Below are 17,571 nucleotides of genomic sequence, written 5' to 3'. Positions count from 1 at the left end.
GATGATAGATAATTTGAAGGGACATTTTCTTTTGTACAAGAACAAAAGTGGAGTACTACTTGTGAGACAGTATCTAGTTGCCTTCTGTATTTTTGCTACCTTACATAATTTTGTAAAAATATATGTTAATTGATTAATTGGGAATTCCAAAAGTTCATGAAGCATATTTAAATCTTTTTCAAATAAATTCTCTTTCAAACCAAACTCAACTGCAGATGATTTCATGGACACATCACATAATTTATATTAGGAGTTTGTGGTTGTCTTTTTCCAGAATAGTTTTTTTTTAATTCCGTAATTTTCTTATGAGCTTTGGATCTTTGACAATCTGCCATTCAAGTCCAACTCTAGCTTTTTGAGATCAGCCAAAGTTGGTAAGATGCTGTTACCAATAAGCAGAGGTGGGCTGCTAAGGTGGAACGGTGACTTGTGCTCTTCCCATGGCTTTGAGTTCTAGCGGAGTCCAGCGCAATTATGCTACTGTACCTGTGCAGGTAGCAAAACCTACGAGACCACCTTCTTCCGCACGAATCCCAGCGACCGGTTAGGTCCCACAGAGTGGGCCTTCTCCGAGTCCCGTCAACAAAACAATGTCATTTGGCGGGGCCCAGGGGAAGAGCCTTCTCTGTGGCGGCCCCAACCCTCTGGAACCAACTCCCCCCGGAGATTAGAATTGCCCCCACCCTCCTCACCTTTCGTAAGCTCCTAAAATCTCATCTCTGCCATCAGGCCTGGGGGAATTTATGCATGGTATGCTTGTTTGTAAGTATATGTGGTTTTACAAATAAGGGTTTTTTTTAGATATTTTTAGGATTGGATTTACATGCTGTTTTTGTTGCTGTTGTTAGCCGTCCCGAGTCTGCGGAGAGGGGCGGCATACAAATCCAATAAATAATAGTAATAATAATAATAATAATAATAATAATAATAATAATAATAATAAAACCACGCACGGAGATGCCGATGTGCCTGTGTTTTGGTGCAGTTTTTTGCTTCCACGCATGCACGAAAGCAAAAAGTGTGCTGAAACATGGGTGCACCTATTTCTCTGTAAGTGATTTTGCTACCTGCACAGGTGCAGTAGCATAATTGCGCTGGACTCTCCTAGCACTCAGAGCTACGGGGGCGAGCACATGTCACCTTTCCACCTCAGCAGCCCACTTCTGCCAATAAGACTTTAAATTGTTGAACAGGATCAAATCTATTTCTTTTCTCAATGAAACAATTAAAGATAGCAACCACTAATTAGATACAAAAGGACAGAACTTCATCTTCCCTCTTTCAACAATAAAAAGTCACAATTACTTGTTGAAAAAATGTTCATATCAGCAGAAACTCACAGAATCACTCTTCATCAAATTGATTAGCCTCCTGGTCTGATCTGCGATATCACTAAAAAAGAAAATAAAGGAGGCAAAAAAATATTAGGAGCAACAGAGCTACTCAGACTATCATTCTGAAAACACAAAGCAGAAATAATAATTCAGGGACATAGAGCCTATTGCACAGATGAATTTTGCAAGCAAACAATAAAGCAATTTGGAGTATATGAACAAGAATGAATAATGGTAAGGAGACTGATATAAATGACCCATAAAAAGTTACTTTGTTCAACAAAAACTCATGTGATTGAGCAACATGGTAACTGACACCTTGCATGCAACGCACCTACAGATTGAATCTCTCAATGTACAAAGAATTAGTCTGGTTATAGCCCTTATGTGTTTCTACATACTGAATACAAAGCAATGAGTCTGCTTTTTGTTACTACAACAGGATTCTGTAAAATGTCCCTGCCAAATAAAGTAGATTTATTGCATCCTGTGTTTTGCTTATAGTGCTAGAAGAAAAGGGAGAAAGGAAAAAGAATCCAAATGCCAGAGTAAATATGTTATGGTTCAAAATGTGATGTGTTTCAGATAAGATTCTTTGTCAAGGATACAGTAAATACTGTTCATGGGGCTTTTTAAAAAGGGGTTTTTTTATTTTGTTTTCAAAGATAATTAATCCTTGCCATGATAGCTGATACTTAATAATGCTCACAAGAAGCTGTCCTGCCTATTATTATACATGGAAACAGTGATTGTAAAGTGACAATAACATCAAACCATTCAAACTATAGATTTTCTCGCATTAACATTATGCACAAATGAAAAAAGATATGATCAAGTACTGCTTAAGATAGTCATAAAAGTTGACTCTCTTTATATCCATGGTTGATACATAAGGCAAAATAAGCCAGTGAGAAATGTATCCATGGAATTATGCATTTATAAAAGTTCTATAATCATCTCAGTATTGATATCTCCTCCTTCTGAAGAAGTTAGAACGACGGTGCCTAAAACACGATTTAAGTATTGCCCACAAGATCATATGCTGCAACGTCCTACCAGTCAATGACTACTTCAGCTTCAACCGCAACAACACAAGAGCACGCAACAGATTCAAACTTAATATTAACCGCTCCAAACTTGACTGTAAAAAATATGACTTTAACAATTGAATTGTCGAAGCGTGGAACTCATTGCCGGACTCAATAGTGTCAACCCCTAACCCCCAACATTTCTCTCTTAGACTATCCACGATTGACCTCTCCAGGTTCCTAAGAGGTCAGTAAGGGGCGTACATAAGTGCACTAGTATGCCTTTCGTCCCCTGTCTAATTGTCTTTCCTTTATCTCATATATCATATATATTTTCTTCCTTTCATATATCTTCTCCTCTATTTTTACATATTATCATTATATATATTACTTCATGTCTATTCTCTTCCATATGTATTGTGTATTGGACAAATGAATAAATAAATAAAATAAATAAAGTTTTCTTTATCTAGTGTCTCCTGTATTCCTTAGGCACAGAATTGGTATTCCACAACACAATTTTGTGATAAATGTTAGTTATCACCCCTTATACTCCAGATGCTAATGGTGTGATTGTGACACTACTCCCAAAGGCAGAATTTAACTAAAGCAGCTATAATTTGGACTGACTACCACAACCTTCCTTTCCTCAAATAAGATCTGAAATAGAACTGTTATCTGACCAAATATATTTTACACTGTTAATCGTATAAACTTTGGCAACTGATTAAATTTCAATTAATTTTCAGATGAATGATGCACATGTTATAAACATCCCCCTTCCTTCTTATGTCCTAGGTTCAGATATTGTGTAGTGTACCCACAAGGAGGCTGATGTTTTCCTTTCACCACATGTTGTTGCGGTCCAACTGTAAGAGGAAATTATGGTTTTTTTGTTTTATTACAAATTATGACAGATTATAAGCTTCAAAACCCTTCTGCTCTGACATCCTCGCTTGTGCTTCAATAGAGATTAAAACCACTTTTAAATAAACCATGTAATTAATGTTTATTTCAGTCTGAATTGAATTCTGACCTTCCCACTAGCTTTCAGCCAACAGACCTTGGTTTAGAACTTGTTCTGTCGGGCTCTCTGGTAGACTCCTCCCAAAAATTCACAAGTACAAATTTCAGACACACACACGTTTGAAAATTCAAAACAATGTTCTTTATAATGAAAATTCACTTAAACTAAGCACTCTTTTGGTCTAGCAAAGAGCACTCGTCTCCAACCAAACTGGTAATTTGTACAAGTCCCTTATCAGTTCTGTGATACTTAGCTTGCAGCTGTGAAGCAATTCACAGCCCTTCTTCTTTCACAAAGTGAAACACACTTTGCTCTGGTTTAGTTTCAAAGTGGGGAAAAATCAGCACACAAAAAGTCAAAATCAGTAAAGCAGTCGCGAAACACAACGATCAGATAATCCTCCACAATGGCCAAACCCACAGGCTGCTATTTATAGCAGCCTCACTAATTACCACAGCCCCACCCAACCACAGGTGGCCTCATTTTCTTTGATAATACTCTCTCAGTTGTTGTTGCCTATGCATCGCTCTCCGCATGCGTGGCTGTATCATTAACTCTTGTTCTGAATCAAAGGAGGAGCTAGATAATTGATCTCCTTCTGAGCTGTCTGCCACACTCTCCTCCTCCCTGTCACTCATGTCTTCTTGGTCAGAGGAGCCTTCATCAGAAGATTCCACCTGTGGCAAAACAGGCCTGCAGCATGTGGATGTCTCCCCCACATCCACAGTCCTTGGGGCAGGAGCTGGGCCAGAGCTAACCACAACAGAGCTATTCTAGAGGACTGGTCTCTCTGATATCTCCAACGGCAGCTTAATACCATAAAGAAAGGCCTTTTTGTAATAGGCTTACATCATGGTTGTTTCTAATCACCTTTTTCTGTCGATAAGGTAAGGTAAAAAGAAATGACAAACCCCAGGTGTCGCTATGGCTCAATTCCTAAAGTAGGAAATCTGTCTTCCCTTTCAGAACTGAATCAGAAGATTTCAATCAGAAATTGAAATCTAAGTATTAAAATCTAAGTATTAAAATAACTAATTGCACTGGAGCAGTGATGGCAAAGCTTTTTTTCCTCAGGTGCCCAAAGAGTGTGCTTGTGCGCTATCACACAATAATAATATGCTACCTGACTCCCAGAAATTCTGAGCGATACTTTGGCTCTCATGAGGTTTGTGGAACTATTTCTGCTGTCCAAATTGGGGCTGATGAGATTAAAAAAAATAAAAAAATAAGCACAGTGGCAGCATTCCCTTTTTGTATGTACATGTGCTGTCGTGATAAATGTACAAAGGAGACTGAACTTGTGTCATGATGGTACAATGTTGCTTTTGTGAAACTGATTCATTTTAACACACCACCAAGATGTCACTGAGAGAGGCACAGGTTGCTTTAGCTAATATAACTGCTCTGATGACAGATCAAGAGTCTGAATAAATTAACAGAATTAACAGAATTAACAGAATTGGAAGGGACCTTGCAGGTCATCTAGTCCAGCCATTTGCCCAAGCAGGAGATCTTACATTTGCCTCTACCTAGGATTGAACTCACAACTTCCTGATTCTGAGGCAAGAGCTCCACCTCTAGGCCACAGCAGCTGGGTTAAAATGTAGGGTAAGGAGGAATGGGCACAGAGCAATAACTGTACTGGAAATATATATCTTTGCAACACAAGCCTAGGAAAGAATGGTAGGATTGAGGAAAAAGTTCTTCAAAAGAAATGATTTGTCCTGGCAGAAAAAATACAGTGATAAATTAGAACCAATTACAGTGAACCCTCGATCATCGCGAGGGTTCCGTTCCAGGACCCCACGCGATGATCGATTTTTAGCGAAGTAGCGGTGCGGAAGTAAAAACACCATCTGCGCGTGCGCAGATGGTGTTTTTGCTTCCACTGCCGCCCGCCCTTCGCCCGCCCACCCCGTTGCTCGCGCCCGCCCACCCCGTTGCTCACGCTGTTGCTGGGGCCGCATCCCAGCTGGGGAGCCGAGCTAGGGAGTCCCCACCGCGCGCGCGTTGCTGGGGAAAGCGCGCGCGCTTGGGGAATCCCTAGCTCCGCTTCCCAGCTGGGGAGCCGAGCTAGGGAGTCCCCACCGCGCGCGCGTTGCTGGGGAAAGCGCGCGCGCTTGGGGACATCGCAGCTCCGCTCCCCAGCTGGGAAGCGGAGCTAGGGATTCCCCAAGCGCGCGCGCTTTCCCCAGCAACGCGCGCGCGGTGGGGACTCCCTAGCTCGGCTCCCCAGCTGGGGAGCGGAGCTGCGATGTCCCCAAGCGCGCGGGCACCGCCCGCCCGCCCACGCTGTTGCTGGGGCCGCTTCCCAGCTGGGGAGCCGAGCTGGGGTGTCCCCGCGCGTGCCGCCCGCCCGCCCACGCCGTTGCTCGCGCCGCCGCTGGGGTCTTACGGGGGCAAGAGGGGGAAGACCCAGGGAAGCCTCTGCCCGGCGGGGAAACTCCACCATCTACGCTTGCGTGGAAGGGCACGCATGCGCAGATGGTGGAGTTTACTTCCGGGTTGAAAACTCGCGAAATAGCCCTTTCGCGATCCTTGAGGACGCGAAACTCGAGGGTTCACTGTACATCATTTTTTAAAAAGTGAAGCAGCTAAAATTACTCTTTCCCAAGTTGTAAACTTGATACTTACTAACCTGCCCCAACTCTTCACAAATGGATTATTATTTAATAAAATAATAAAAGCAAAGTTCCAATAAAAACAAAGTTCTATCTCTGCCCAATAACTATGTTATTAAAATAGTAGTTTTAGTATTAAAATAATAAATTACTCTCACAAGACACACAGATAAACTGATCTTCCCGACACCTTTCTAGTTACTTACCCAGAATCAGCTCCTGCTACAGCCTGGTTCAAGTAAGAGTTAGGTTTGTCCTCATTTCCTGTGCCAGTTGAAAAGCCCACTAGAGAAGGATTGAACTCACGAATAATGTCTAGGAAAAAATGAAAGGCAAATGTATACATTTCTTTTTCACTTGGATGCAACAACAACAAACACCCGCAAACTTGTCTGGTTATATACTCTAGCTCAGTGTTTTTCAACCAGTGTGCCGTGGCACACTAGTATGCCGTGAGACATGGTCAGGTGTGCCGCGAAGAAGGAAGCTCAGGTTCCGGTCTCGCAACTTTTTGCTGAGAGAGAGAGTGAGAGTGAGAGAGAGAGAAAGAAAGAGAGAGAGAAAGAGAGGGAAAGCGAGAGAGAGAAAGCAAGAGAGAGAGAAAGAGAAAAGGAGAGGAAGGGAGAGTGAGAGAGAGAAATGAGCAAAAAGGGGAGGGAAAAAGAGAAGTGAGAAAATGATTGAGACAGAGAATGAGAGGAAAGAGAGAGAAACAAAAGAGAGAGAGAGAGAAGTGACTCTTGATTTAAAGCATATGATAAAAAGCACCCAAAGAATAAGAGAAAACCCCCAGCCCTCACCTGTTTTTGGAATTGGTTCAAGAGTGTGTGTATACACACACACACACACACAAGGGTAGGGAGGAGACAGGGATGGAAAAAGAGAGGAGAGTGTCTTAGGGTGTCATTTTGTGTCATTTTGGTTGGTGGTGTGCCCCAGGATTTTGTAAATGTGAAAAATGTGCCGCGGCTCAAAAAAGGTTGAAAATCACTGCTCTATCTGGATATGTGTCTGTTTGTGTTTAGCCTAGTTTGGATGCAAAAAGGTTTATGGGCATAGAGGAATATATTTCACCTGATTGGTCGGATTATAAAAATATGTTCCAAGATGCCAGAATAGAAGTTTTAGTTCCTAACACCATGGGAAATTTGTCTTTTTCCATTGTCTTAGGTGACCCCTGTGAAACGGTCGTTCGACCCGCAAAGGTATCCCAATCCCCAGGTTAAGAACAACTGCTTTAAAAGGACTGTTCTTGGTCTAACATGCTCCTGGAGGCCTAAGTGCCAGTGGTCATTAGGGGTACCTTCTTTGCAGGTTTCTCATGAATATGCATACAGAACTGTTAGATTTGCATGGGAATGAAGAATCGAGACATAGAACAGTTCAGCACCTTTATTGAGTTTCAGCTCTCACTAGGAAAGAACTGCCAGCGAGTTGCAGGGAAGCCACTTTTAAGTGCTTCCCTGAAACCTGGCTGCCAGTGACAGACGTTTAATTCTGCTGCCGCTACATTGGCCAATCAGCAACGGCTATGCAAATTTACTCCATATGTCAGTATGTAACAAGAACTTATTAAGAACCTACGAAATGGTGAATGCAAACACGACAGCAAATTAGAGCTTTGGGTACAGCAGCTTTCTGCTTCCTATATTCCTACTCGTCCTGGATCCTGGAATGCAAAATAATTTCATCTGACAGTTTGCTAAACATTTTTTCAAGTCTTCTCCCTAGATTATGAAAGAGTTTTGCAAATAACAACAGCCTCTAAGAAAGAGATACTTACTTGATAAAGTTGTGACTGTTGTTAGGTTTTCGTTTCCACCAATGCTGCAGAGTTGGGACGGGGGTAAGGAAAGCAAAAAAAAAAGCAAACAAGAAAGGTTTATTTAGAATAAGTCTGGTGATATTTCAAACATTTAAAAATCTCTTTTTATTTGAACTGTGGAATTGGACCTGAGACTCAACTCCTATTTATTTAAGGCACTTCTTGGTTCTAATTCAGCTTCAGCAAAACTTCAGCATCAGATGTTTTCAGCCAGCGCTTTCCCAGAATCTGAAGATCCAGTGGTTGTTCAGTTTTCTGTTGCTGCCTACTTTGAATCCCCATCCAAATAAAATGGAAGGTGATTGTCAGGCTTCAGTAGAAGGCTGCTGTGGATTCGGAAATCATAAACTATATTAATCTGCAATATAGGGCATGATGAAAAATCGGCACTTCTATGGTAAGTAATATCTGACTGTTTCCCTTATAAACACTAATTGCTATCTGTGTATCTACTGTTCTGTCTGACTCAAGGACCAGCCAGCAATTAGATTCCAATTAATACTCAGACACACAGTTGGGAAGTATAATAGTCTATTGTACAAGCAAACTTGTTGAAAACCACAAATTAAAGTAAAGAATGTCCTTCGACTGCCAAAATTCAAAGCGAGTGGCAAAACTGATAAGAAATGTTCCAAAACAGAGTTGTTACATAAAGTATTTAGCTTGGCTGGAGCAGAAATACTCACAGACTTCTCAAAACTATATTTTTTTCAAGACTGCAGCAATATTTGAGAGGGGGAAAAAACTCTAAACTTGCATTTTCCCTCTTGTAGGTATAAACATTGATTTTCTGCAAAGGGAACCTCCTAGTCTCCTCCCCCTTTAAACACTCTGTGATTACACACTGTGCACAGCAGTATTCAAGGCCTCCCTCTATGTCTCCATAACTGCTCTTGTCTCCCACGCATTCTTTTCACCCATGTATCTAAAATAGGATCCATAACTCTCCCTCCTCATCAGACCTAGACAAGGCCCTAGCAGGGTGTCCTATATTCTATCCATCCCTTCCTCATCCTCACTATTTGACTCTTCTGACAGCCACATAGGCCTAAGATGCTTATTTGGTTCCTCCTCTTCAGAGTCTGTGAGTAAAGGAGCTGTCTGTGATCCAACCACAACATCTACTATGCCTTTGAAGATCAATAGCTTGCCACTTTTGGATACCATCTTGGATATCAAGACTTTGGTACTCACGAGAAAGCAGATGGGGGAAGAAGAAAGCAAGAGGGGGGGACCCATTATTTCACTTTCCTCCTCCTTTTCACTTGTCCCCTAAACATTGATTCAATCTAAAATTACATTTCCTCTGATATAAAATGCTCTAACTATTTTTGTTTTCAAAGGCAAACTTGATAAGCCATGACCCATTGGGTCTTTGTTTCAGAGATATTTCCTAATCTAAACAGGGAACTGAATGATCACAGGCAGAGGAAAAAATAGTAGGAACAGGAGTGACTTCCAACTTCTTGTTGGCTTCTCTGTTGAATTTCCTTGTGGGAAGCTGGAAAGAAGAAAGAAGAAAGAAAGAGGAGGAGGAAAAAAGAGAAGAGGAGAGAAGTAAGTTAGGAGAGAGGGCAGGAGAGGAAGTAAGGAAGAGGAGAAGGAGAGAGGGAGGGGAAGTAGGTTTAGGAAGAGGAAGGGAGGGTAAGAAAGAAGGGAGGGCTGTATGAGATGAGAAGGGAGGATGGTTAAAAAAAGCAACCTTGAACTAACAAAGCAATAAGATATAGAATATATGTGTAAAGATTTTGTAAAAGAATGAAATGAGCAATGAAATGATAAATATGTGAAAATGTCTGTATGTGAATTTTTTTTAAAAAAACTTAAAATTAAAATTTCCTTCCATTTCAATTCAATTCAATTTAATTCAATTTATTAGATTTGTATGCTGCCCTTTTCCAAAAACTCGGGGTGGCTATTTCCCTCTTCTGCCCAGGTAAAAACTGTCTAGGATTATTGAAAATCAGGATCATTTGACTGCATCAGTGTGGCAGTGTTGATGCCCCCAGAAATTTCAAATTTCATTCCCTTGGAAACAGTGAGTCTAAGCGTTCTATAAATTAGTCCATGAGAGATACCTTGATTGAAAACGTTTTATCTTATGATGCAATGATCTGTTCAGCTAAAGGTTGCAGATACAGGATTTATTAGTATGTTGATTATAGTAAATCAAATCACCCAAATAATCTCATATGAAGCTTAATCATAAGGCTCCCCTGTGCAGAAGAATACCAGAGCTTACAAAACTTTTGCCAGACCCATCCTCGAATACAGCTCATCTGTTTGGAACCCATATCACATCTCAGACATTAACACCCTTGAAAATGTCCAAAGATACTTCACCAGAAGAGCCCTTCACTCCTCCACTCGAAATAGAATACCCTATGAGACTAGACTTTCAATCCTGGGCCTAGAAAGTTTAGAACTAAGACGCCTTAAACAAGATCTAAGTATTGCCCACAAGATCATATGCTGCAACGTCCTGCCTGTCGGCGACTACTTCAGCTTCAACCACAACAACACAAGAGCACACAACAGATTTAAACTTAATATTAACCGCTCCAAACTTGACAGTAAAAAATATGACTTCAGTAACCGAGTTGTCGAAGCGTGGAACTCATTACCGGACTCCATAGTGTCATCCCCAAACCCCCAACACTTTACCCTTAGATTATCTACGGTTGACCTATCCAGATTCCTAAGAGGTCAGTAAGGGGCGAGTACAAGTGCACTAGAGTGCCTTCCGTCCCCTGTCCTATTGCTCTCCTATATCTCCTATATACCTTTCCTCTATTCCTATATCTCTTCTTCTATTCTTTCATTGATATATTCTATTCCTATATCTTCTTTTCTATTATTTCTTAGATATATTTTACTATGAGTATCTCCTCTATAACCTTCATCATGTATTTTACTATGTGTATATTGATATATACCCACTAAAACCCTCATTGTGTATTGGACTTTTATATCCTTTCTTTATATATAATAACTCATGTCTATCCTCTTCAATATGTATTGTGCATTGGACAAAATAAATAAATAAATAAATAAAATAAAAATAAATAGCAGCTGGGGGGATCCAAGGGACATACAGGATAGACATTCCAACAGCTCTGCTAAGTTGTACATTAAAAACTAGTACCATACTTTACAATTTCAATCTATAAACCACAGCAACTTTTCTGAACACAACTAATTTATAGTCCTCTTTAAGCATTGATCTGCTATTGCAAGTAGACCTATGCTGACCAATTATTATGAACATTACTAAATTGTTACTGAAGAGACAACTTCAGGATTACTCCAAAACAGATTAGAAACGTACTTCTGATAGTTTATATGAGCAGGTAGCAAACTGATTTTTAACACCCATGGAAACAAAACAAAACAGATTGCAGATTTTGTATAATCAAAAGTATTTAGAGTGCTCACCTCCATGAAATACCTCGATATTCTACCAGCACATCAAGCATATTATTTGATGAAGCTCCAGCCCCATTTGCTGCCTAATAACCAAGAGAACAGAATTAATGATTAGAAGGTGACCTAGTATGATCCAAAGAACACATCCCCAACATTTGCTTTTCAAAGTATTTTGCCTCTTCATAATGGGATGAAGCAGAATGACAAACAAATTGGCTCTATATAAGAATCTTTACTTAAAATAAAGTAAGTGAGGAGATGGTTATGAATCAAACAAATCAGAAATAAATCCTTTAAGAAATACAGTACAATAGTATTCCATTCTCAAGAATACTAATTGCACAGAAATGCAAAATCATAACCCATTTTGATCCAAGTGATAAATGCTTCCATTAGCCTAAAATTAATGGATGCAAGGTGAAATGAATGAATTTAAAGAAGAAACCCATAATGTGGGTTTAAGTATTTTGCTAATGCTACAAAGATCCAACTCAGTCCAAAACTGACATAATGTCCAGGTTCATAGTCGCATCAATGAGAAAGCTAAACAGCTTACTGTTGATTCACCATCTCTTTAAGCGGTACTCTCTGGCACTAGATTGGGAGAAATCCTACACATTACTATATTCTCCTTAGAGGAGATGGTAAAATGGAAGAAATAATAAGGGTTCCATTCAACACCCATATACTGGCATTGCTATTGTCTGGATTACACACCAATCGGAGATAAGTATCTGGCAGGCTCATGTCAGACTTTTTGTGTGTGTTATGACATACACATAGGGCTTTCACAGGTAAGATCTGTACTGCATACAAAAGTAGCAGCACACATAACCTTCCCAGGGCTTTTAAGCAAAATATAGGTAATCCTTAATTTACAACAGTTTGCTTAGTGATTGTTCAAAGTTACAATGGCACTGAAAAAAGTGAACTTATGACAGGTTTTGACACCTATAACTGCTGTAGCATCCCCATGATCACATGATTTATATTTAGATGTTTGACAATTATCTCACATTTATTAAAACTGCGGTGTTCTGGGATCATGTAATCACCTCTGTAATCTGACAAGCAAAGGCAATGGAGAAGATTCACTTAACAATGGTATAACTTGCAGGAACTGGGTATGTCTAGTTTAATGAAAAGAAGGACTTGCGGAGACATGATAGCAGTGTTCCAATATCTCAGGGGCTGCTACAAACAAGAGGGAGTGAAGCTATTCTCCAAAGCACCTGAGAGTAGTACAAGAAGCAATGGGTGGAAACTAATCAAGAAGAGAAGCCACCTAGAATTAAGGGGGGGAATCCTGATAGTTAGAACAATTAATCATTGAAAAACTTGCCTCCAGAAGTTGTGAATGCTCCAACACTGGAAGTTTCTAATAAGAGGTTGGATAACCATTTGTCTGAATTGGTGTAGGGTTTCCTGCCTAATCAGGGGGTTGGACTAGAAGACCTCCCAGGTCCCTTCCAACTATGTTATTATTCTATTTTAAATAATTTAAAAATTGTAATGATTCACCTAACAAATGTGGCAAGGAAAGTCATAAAATTGGTCAAAACTCGCTTAACATTTTTACTTGACAACATAAAGCTTCAGCTCTATTGTAGTTGTAAGTTGAAGACTACCTGTATGTTTATTGCTTGCAGATTTGCCACTTACTGAGAATAAAATCATACTAGACAAGTTATTTGCTAACTACACAATCAGGATGCTTATTTTTTTATTGCTAGAAAAATGTTGCAGTGTCCATTAAGCTGCATTAGCTACCATGTGAAAATAGGAAACAATGCCAAGAGAGATGGTATTTCTAGCCTGAAGACGATTAATAACCCAGTGTCATTGGGAATATAGCAGAAGGAAACACTGAAAATTCATTTGGCCTTGAAAATCAATTGTTCCTCCTTTTTCAAATTGGAATTCAAAAATGCTTTTTATATTGCTCAGTCTGATAGACCACTGTACATTTGGTGATCCACACTTACTGTTAATGAGTCCCCAAGGGCACCTATAACTTTTATGTCTCCTGGCCTCAAATTATGAACTATAAAAAAAGGAAAGAGAACGATATAAGTTTTAGAAAATCTTTAGGATTTGAAATATACTTCTTTGGAGAATTAATAAGAACCTGAAAAGTTATGTTCACTAAACTTTGAAATTTAGCCTTCTAATCAGAACACTATATTTTCCCCAATTCTTCTTCCAAAGAAATTAATGCAACATTATTTCCTAGATATTTCTCAAGAAACAATTTGCATGTTGTATTTTTTTTAAAAAAAAAACAAGTAAATTAAATGGTTTTTGATTTGTAGCAGTTGTTATCAAATTATTTAGAAGCTTTTCACAGGAAGCTAGATTGACCTTTAAAAGATACATTTTTACACAAATTACCCTTCCAGTTTCTACATAAATATAATTGGAAAACCAATATATAACATAAGCAAGGAACACATTTGCATAATTAGCAATTCAACAAGAATAACTGAACTGGAAGAGAAAATTCCTACAAATGCTTAGATTTCTAAAATATAAAGAACAGTTGGTGGAACCGGGTATGTCTTGTTTGATGAAAAGAAGGACTAGTGTGATATGATAGCAGTGTTCCAATATCTCAGGGGCTGCCACAAAGAAGAGGGAGTCAAGCTATTCTCCAAAGCATCTGGAGGCAGGACAAGATGCAGTGGAAGATACTAATCAAGGAGAGAAGCAACCTAAAACGAAGGAGAAATTTCCTGATAGAACAATTAATTAGCGGAACAACTTGCCTCCAGAAGTTGTAAATGCTTCAACACTGAAAGTTTTTAAGAAGAGATTTGATAACCATTTGCCTGAAATAGTATAGGGTTTCCTGCCTAAACAGGGAGTTGACTAGAAGACCTTCAAGATCCCTTCCAACTCTGTAATTCTATTCTAATACTTTATAGAAGAGGATTCCCACAATGAGTCAGATTCCCTACTCCCAATAGTTGGAAGAGGTCACCTAATTTTAAAGCTGCTTATCTCTTTGCAGTGATCCTTGGCTAACTCTTTCCAAAATCAAAACACAGAAATCTTCCTATGGAACATGATGAATGTATCATAAAGTTGGACATCTTGAGTTGAACATCTATTTGACCTTAGATCAACCTCCATCTCTCAGCTTTCTGAACATTCCTCAATCAACAGGCAAGAGTACTCCCAGACTTCAGAGGATAATCAGAACTGCAGAAAAAACAATCGCTGCCAACCTGCCTTCCATTGAGGACCTGTATACTGCACGAGTCAAAAAAGCCCCCCTATGTCTTTCTTTCGGGGTATGTCTTATATTGGAAAAAAATTGAAAGGGTCGCGTTCCTGAAGGCTCAAAGTTGACTCAGCCTTCCATCCTTAATGAGGGTAAGTCAGAAAAGCACAGGGTCTGCAATGTTTGGGGTCCATCAGCTGATGAAAGGCACCGAAAAAAAGGAGGAAAGGAGCTAAAAAGAAGCAGCAGGATTGAAAGACCCGCATAATTTCCGAGCCGAGATAAATGAATGATGAAACCTGGACTGCCGGGCGGCCCGCCTGGAACGCCAGCAATGCCGCCGGGCCGATTGCCGAGCGGGGATGGGGCGCGGGAGGAGGCAGCGCTGCACCAGACCCCTCAGACCGCTCTGCCCGGGATGGGGCTCCTCTGGAGGTGCGCACGGGGGCTCGGGAGGAGCTCCATCCTGGGCGGAGCAGCCTGAGGGGTCCGGTGCAGCGCTGCCTTCTCCCGCGCCCCATCCCCGCTCGGCAATTGGCCCGGCGGCATTGCTGGCGTTCCAGGCGGGCCGCCCGGCATAAGCAGCGGTTTCGTGCCTCTCTTGCCGAGCGAGGACTGGGCGCGGGAGGAGGCAACGCTGCACCGGACCCCTCAGACTGCTCCGCCTGGGATGGGGCTCCTCCAGAGCCCTCGTGCGCCCCTCCGGAGGAGCCCCATCCCGGGCGGAGCGGCCTGAGGGGTCTGGCGCAGCGCTGCCTCCTCCCGCACCCTGTCCCCGCTTGGCAATCAGCCCGGCGGCATTGCTGGCGTTCCAGGTGGGCCGCCCAGCATAAGCAGCAGTTTCGTGCCTCTCTTGCCGAGCGAGGACGGGGTGCGGGAGGAGGCAGCGCTGCACCGGACCCCTCAGACTGCTCCGCCCGGGATGGGGCTCCTCCCGAGCCCTCGTGCGCCCCTCCGGAGGAGCCCCATCCCAGGCGGAGCGGCCTGAGGGGTCTGGTGCAGCGCTGCCTCCTCCCGCGCCCCGTCCCTGCTTGGCAATCGGCCCGGCGGCATTGCTGGTGTTCCAGGCGGGCCGCCCGGCATAAGCAGCGGTTTCGTGCCTCTCTTGCCGAGCGAGGACGGGGCGCGGGAGGAAGCAGCGCCGCACCGGACCCCTCAGGCTGCTCCGCCCAGGATGGGGCTCCTCCGGAGGGGCGCAAGGGGGCTCGGGAGGAGCCCCATCCCGGGCGGAGCAGCCTGAGGGGTCCGGTGCAGCGCTGCCTCCTCCCGCGCCCCGTCCCCGCTCGACAATCGGCCCGGCGGCAATACCCCCCGTGTTTCCCCGAAAGTAAGACATATGTCTTACTTTCGGGGTATGGCTTATATTAGCCGACCCCCCTGAGACCCCCCATATGTCTTACAATCGGGGGGGTCTTACTATCGGGGAAACACGGTAGGTTTTCTCATCATTCCTATCACCCATTTCCTCCCATGTTGACTGTATGACTGTAACTTGTTCCTTATATCCTAAGATTTTTATTAATATTGCTCCTTCATTGCTTATTTGACCCCTATGACAACCATTAAGTGTTGTACCACATGATTCTTGACAAATGTATATTTTATTTTATGTACGCTGAGAGCATATGCACCAAGACAAATTCCTTGTGTGTCCAATCACACTTGGCCAATAAAAAATCTATCTATCTATTTGGCGACCTCACCCTCATTCCATGCAAAAAAAGGAAATAAAATAAATGGCTTATACTATCCCATGACTGATGGTGTATATATGTATGTTATTTTTAAAAAATCTCCCATTCTCAGTGCAACTATTTTTTATTATAGAAACTATTAATATTAATTCCTCTATATGCTGAATACATTTCATCTTATAAAGTCTATCAAAAGACCTTGCATTTTTGCTTATAATTCTGCTAAATTCGGACAGTAGAGGATATATGCCTTGAACTCCTCAAGTTCACAGATAAATAAGATTCCCATCTTTGTCTTAATCAATATTGAGAGATTCCAGACTTTGCAGACTAAAATAACTGCATAAACAGAATCTGTACCTGAGACAGGAACTGTGTTAGAAGGGTTACGATCAGAACATGGAATAATAGTTCCAAAGTTTGTTTCCTGAAAAGAGACAGAATAATGAATTATACACAATCTCCAGTATTCCAGTACTGGGAAAGATGAATGTGTTGAACAGATAGGCAGAATTCCTCCTTAGAAAAGAATGAGGCACAAAACATGTTGTGCCAAACCTCCTTTTGTCTCTAATCAGTAATAATAAAATATTGTGCAACCAATGTTTTCCATACTTGAGGCTGTTCTTCACTCCATGACACCACAGGAAAAGGTGAGTAATTACTATTCTTGTATGTGAAGATGTACGGGTACTCCTGAAAAGATAAGATAGTGAAAGCAATTAAAATAAGTAAACATTTGGTATCAGAGATTAAGTCATGAGAGCAATCTTTTCAACTGATGGAAAGTCTCTATGGTCAATCCACAGAGAGAGGTCCAAGTACTAAAAATATATTATTTACAATCTGATTCCTCCATGGATGGTCAAGATCTTTGAGAAAGTCAGGGATACTGGGCAGTAAGAGGAACTGCATTGGTTGACGATCAGTTTCCGGTCACAATTCAAAGTGTTGGTTATGACCTATAAAGCCCTACATGGCATCGGACCAGGATATCTGCGAGACCGCCTCCTGCCTCAAGAATACCAGTGACCGGTTAGGTCCCACGGAGTTGGCCTTCTCCAGGTCCCGTTGACTAAACAATGTCATCTGGTGGGGCCCAGGGGAAGAGCCTTTTCTGTGGTAGCTCCGACCCTCTGGAACCAGCTCCCCCCAGAGATTAGGATTGTCCCCACCCTCCTTGCCTTTTGTAAACTCCTTAAAACCCACCTCTGCTGTCAGCCATGGGAGAATTGAAACATCTCCCCCTAGCCCATGTAGTTTTTGTGTATGATTCGATTGTGTGTTTGTTTTTTATATATTGGGGTTTCTTTTTTTGGACTTTTTAACCTAAAACTGTAATTTAGATTGCTAAATATTAGATTTGTTACTATGTACTGTTTTTTACCATTGT

General features: G+C 41.5%; 1 protein-coding gene across 2 annotated transcripts in view; it reads right to left on the bottom strand.

Moving 5' to 3' along the window:
- The window catches only part of PLB1 (phospholipase B1), a 134,044-nt gene that overhangs the window by 87,405 nt on the left and 29,068 nt on the right, over positions 1 to 17,571 (bottom strand). For both annotated transcript variants that reach the window (XM_070740930.1, XM_070740939.1), the window contains exons 16-22: positions 16,794 to 16,874; positions 16,539 to 16,605; positions 13,247 to 13,305; positions 11,271 to 11,344; positions 7,794 to 7,837; positions 6,217 to 6,325; positions 1,341 to 1,392 (exon numbers count right to left, since the gene is read on the bottom strand). In XM_070740930.1, the coding sequence (XP_070597031.1) occupies positions 1,341 to 1,392; positions 6,217 to 6,325; positions 7,794 to 7,837; positions 11,271 to 11,344; positions 13,247 to 13,305; positions 16,539 to 16,605; positions 16,794 to 16,874 (486 nt within the window). The remainder of the gene's footprint in view (positions 1 to 1,340; positions 1,393 to 6,216; positions 6,326 to 7,793; positions 7,838 to 11,270; positions 11,345 to 13,246; positions 13,306 to 16,538; positions 16,606 to 16,793; positions 16,875 to 17,571) is intronic.

The sequence above is a fragment of the Erythrolamprus reginae genome, chromosome 1, assembly GCF_031021105.1.
Source record: "Erythrolamprus reginae isolate rEryReg1 chromosome 1, rEryReg1.hap1, whole genome shotgun sequence".
Lineage (NCBI taxonomy): Eukaryota > Metazoa > Chordata > Lepidosauria > Squamata > Dipsadidae > Erythrolamprus > Erythrolamprus reginae.
The sequence above is the reverse complement of the archived record's forward strand: the minus strand, read 5'-3'. Positions and strand labels throughout refer to the sequence as shown.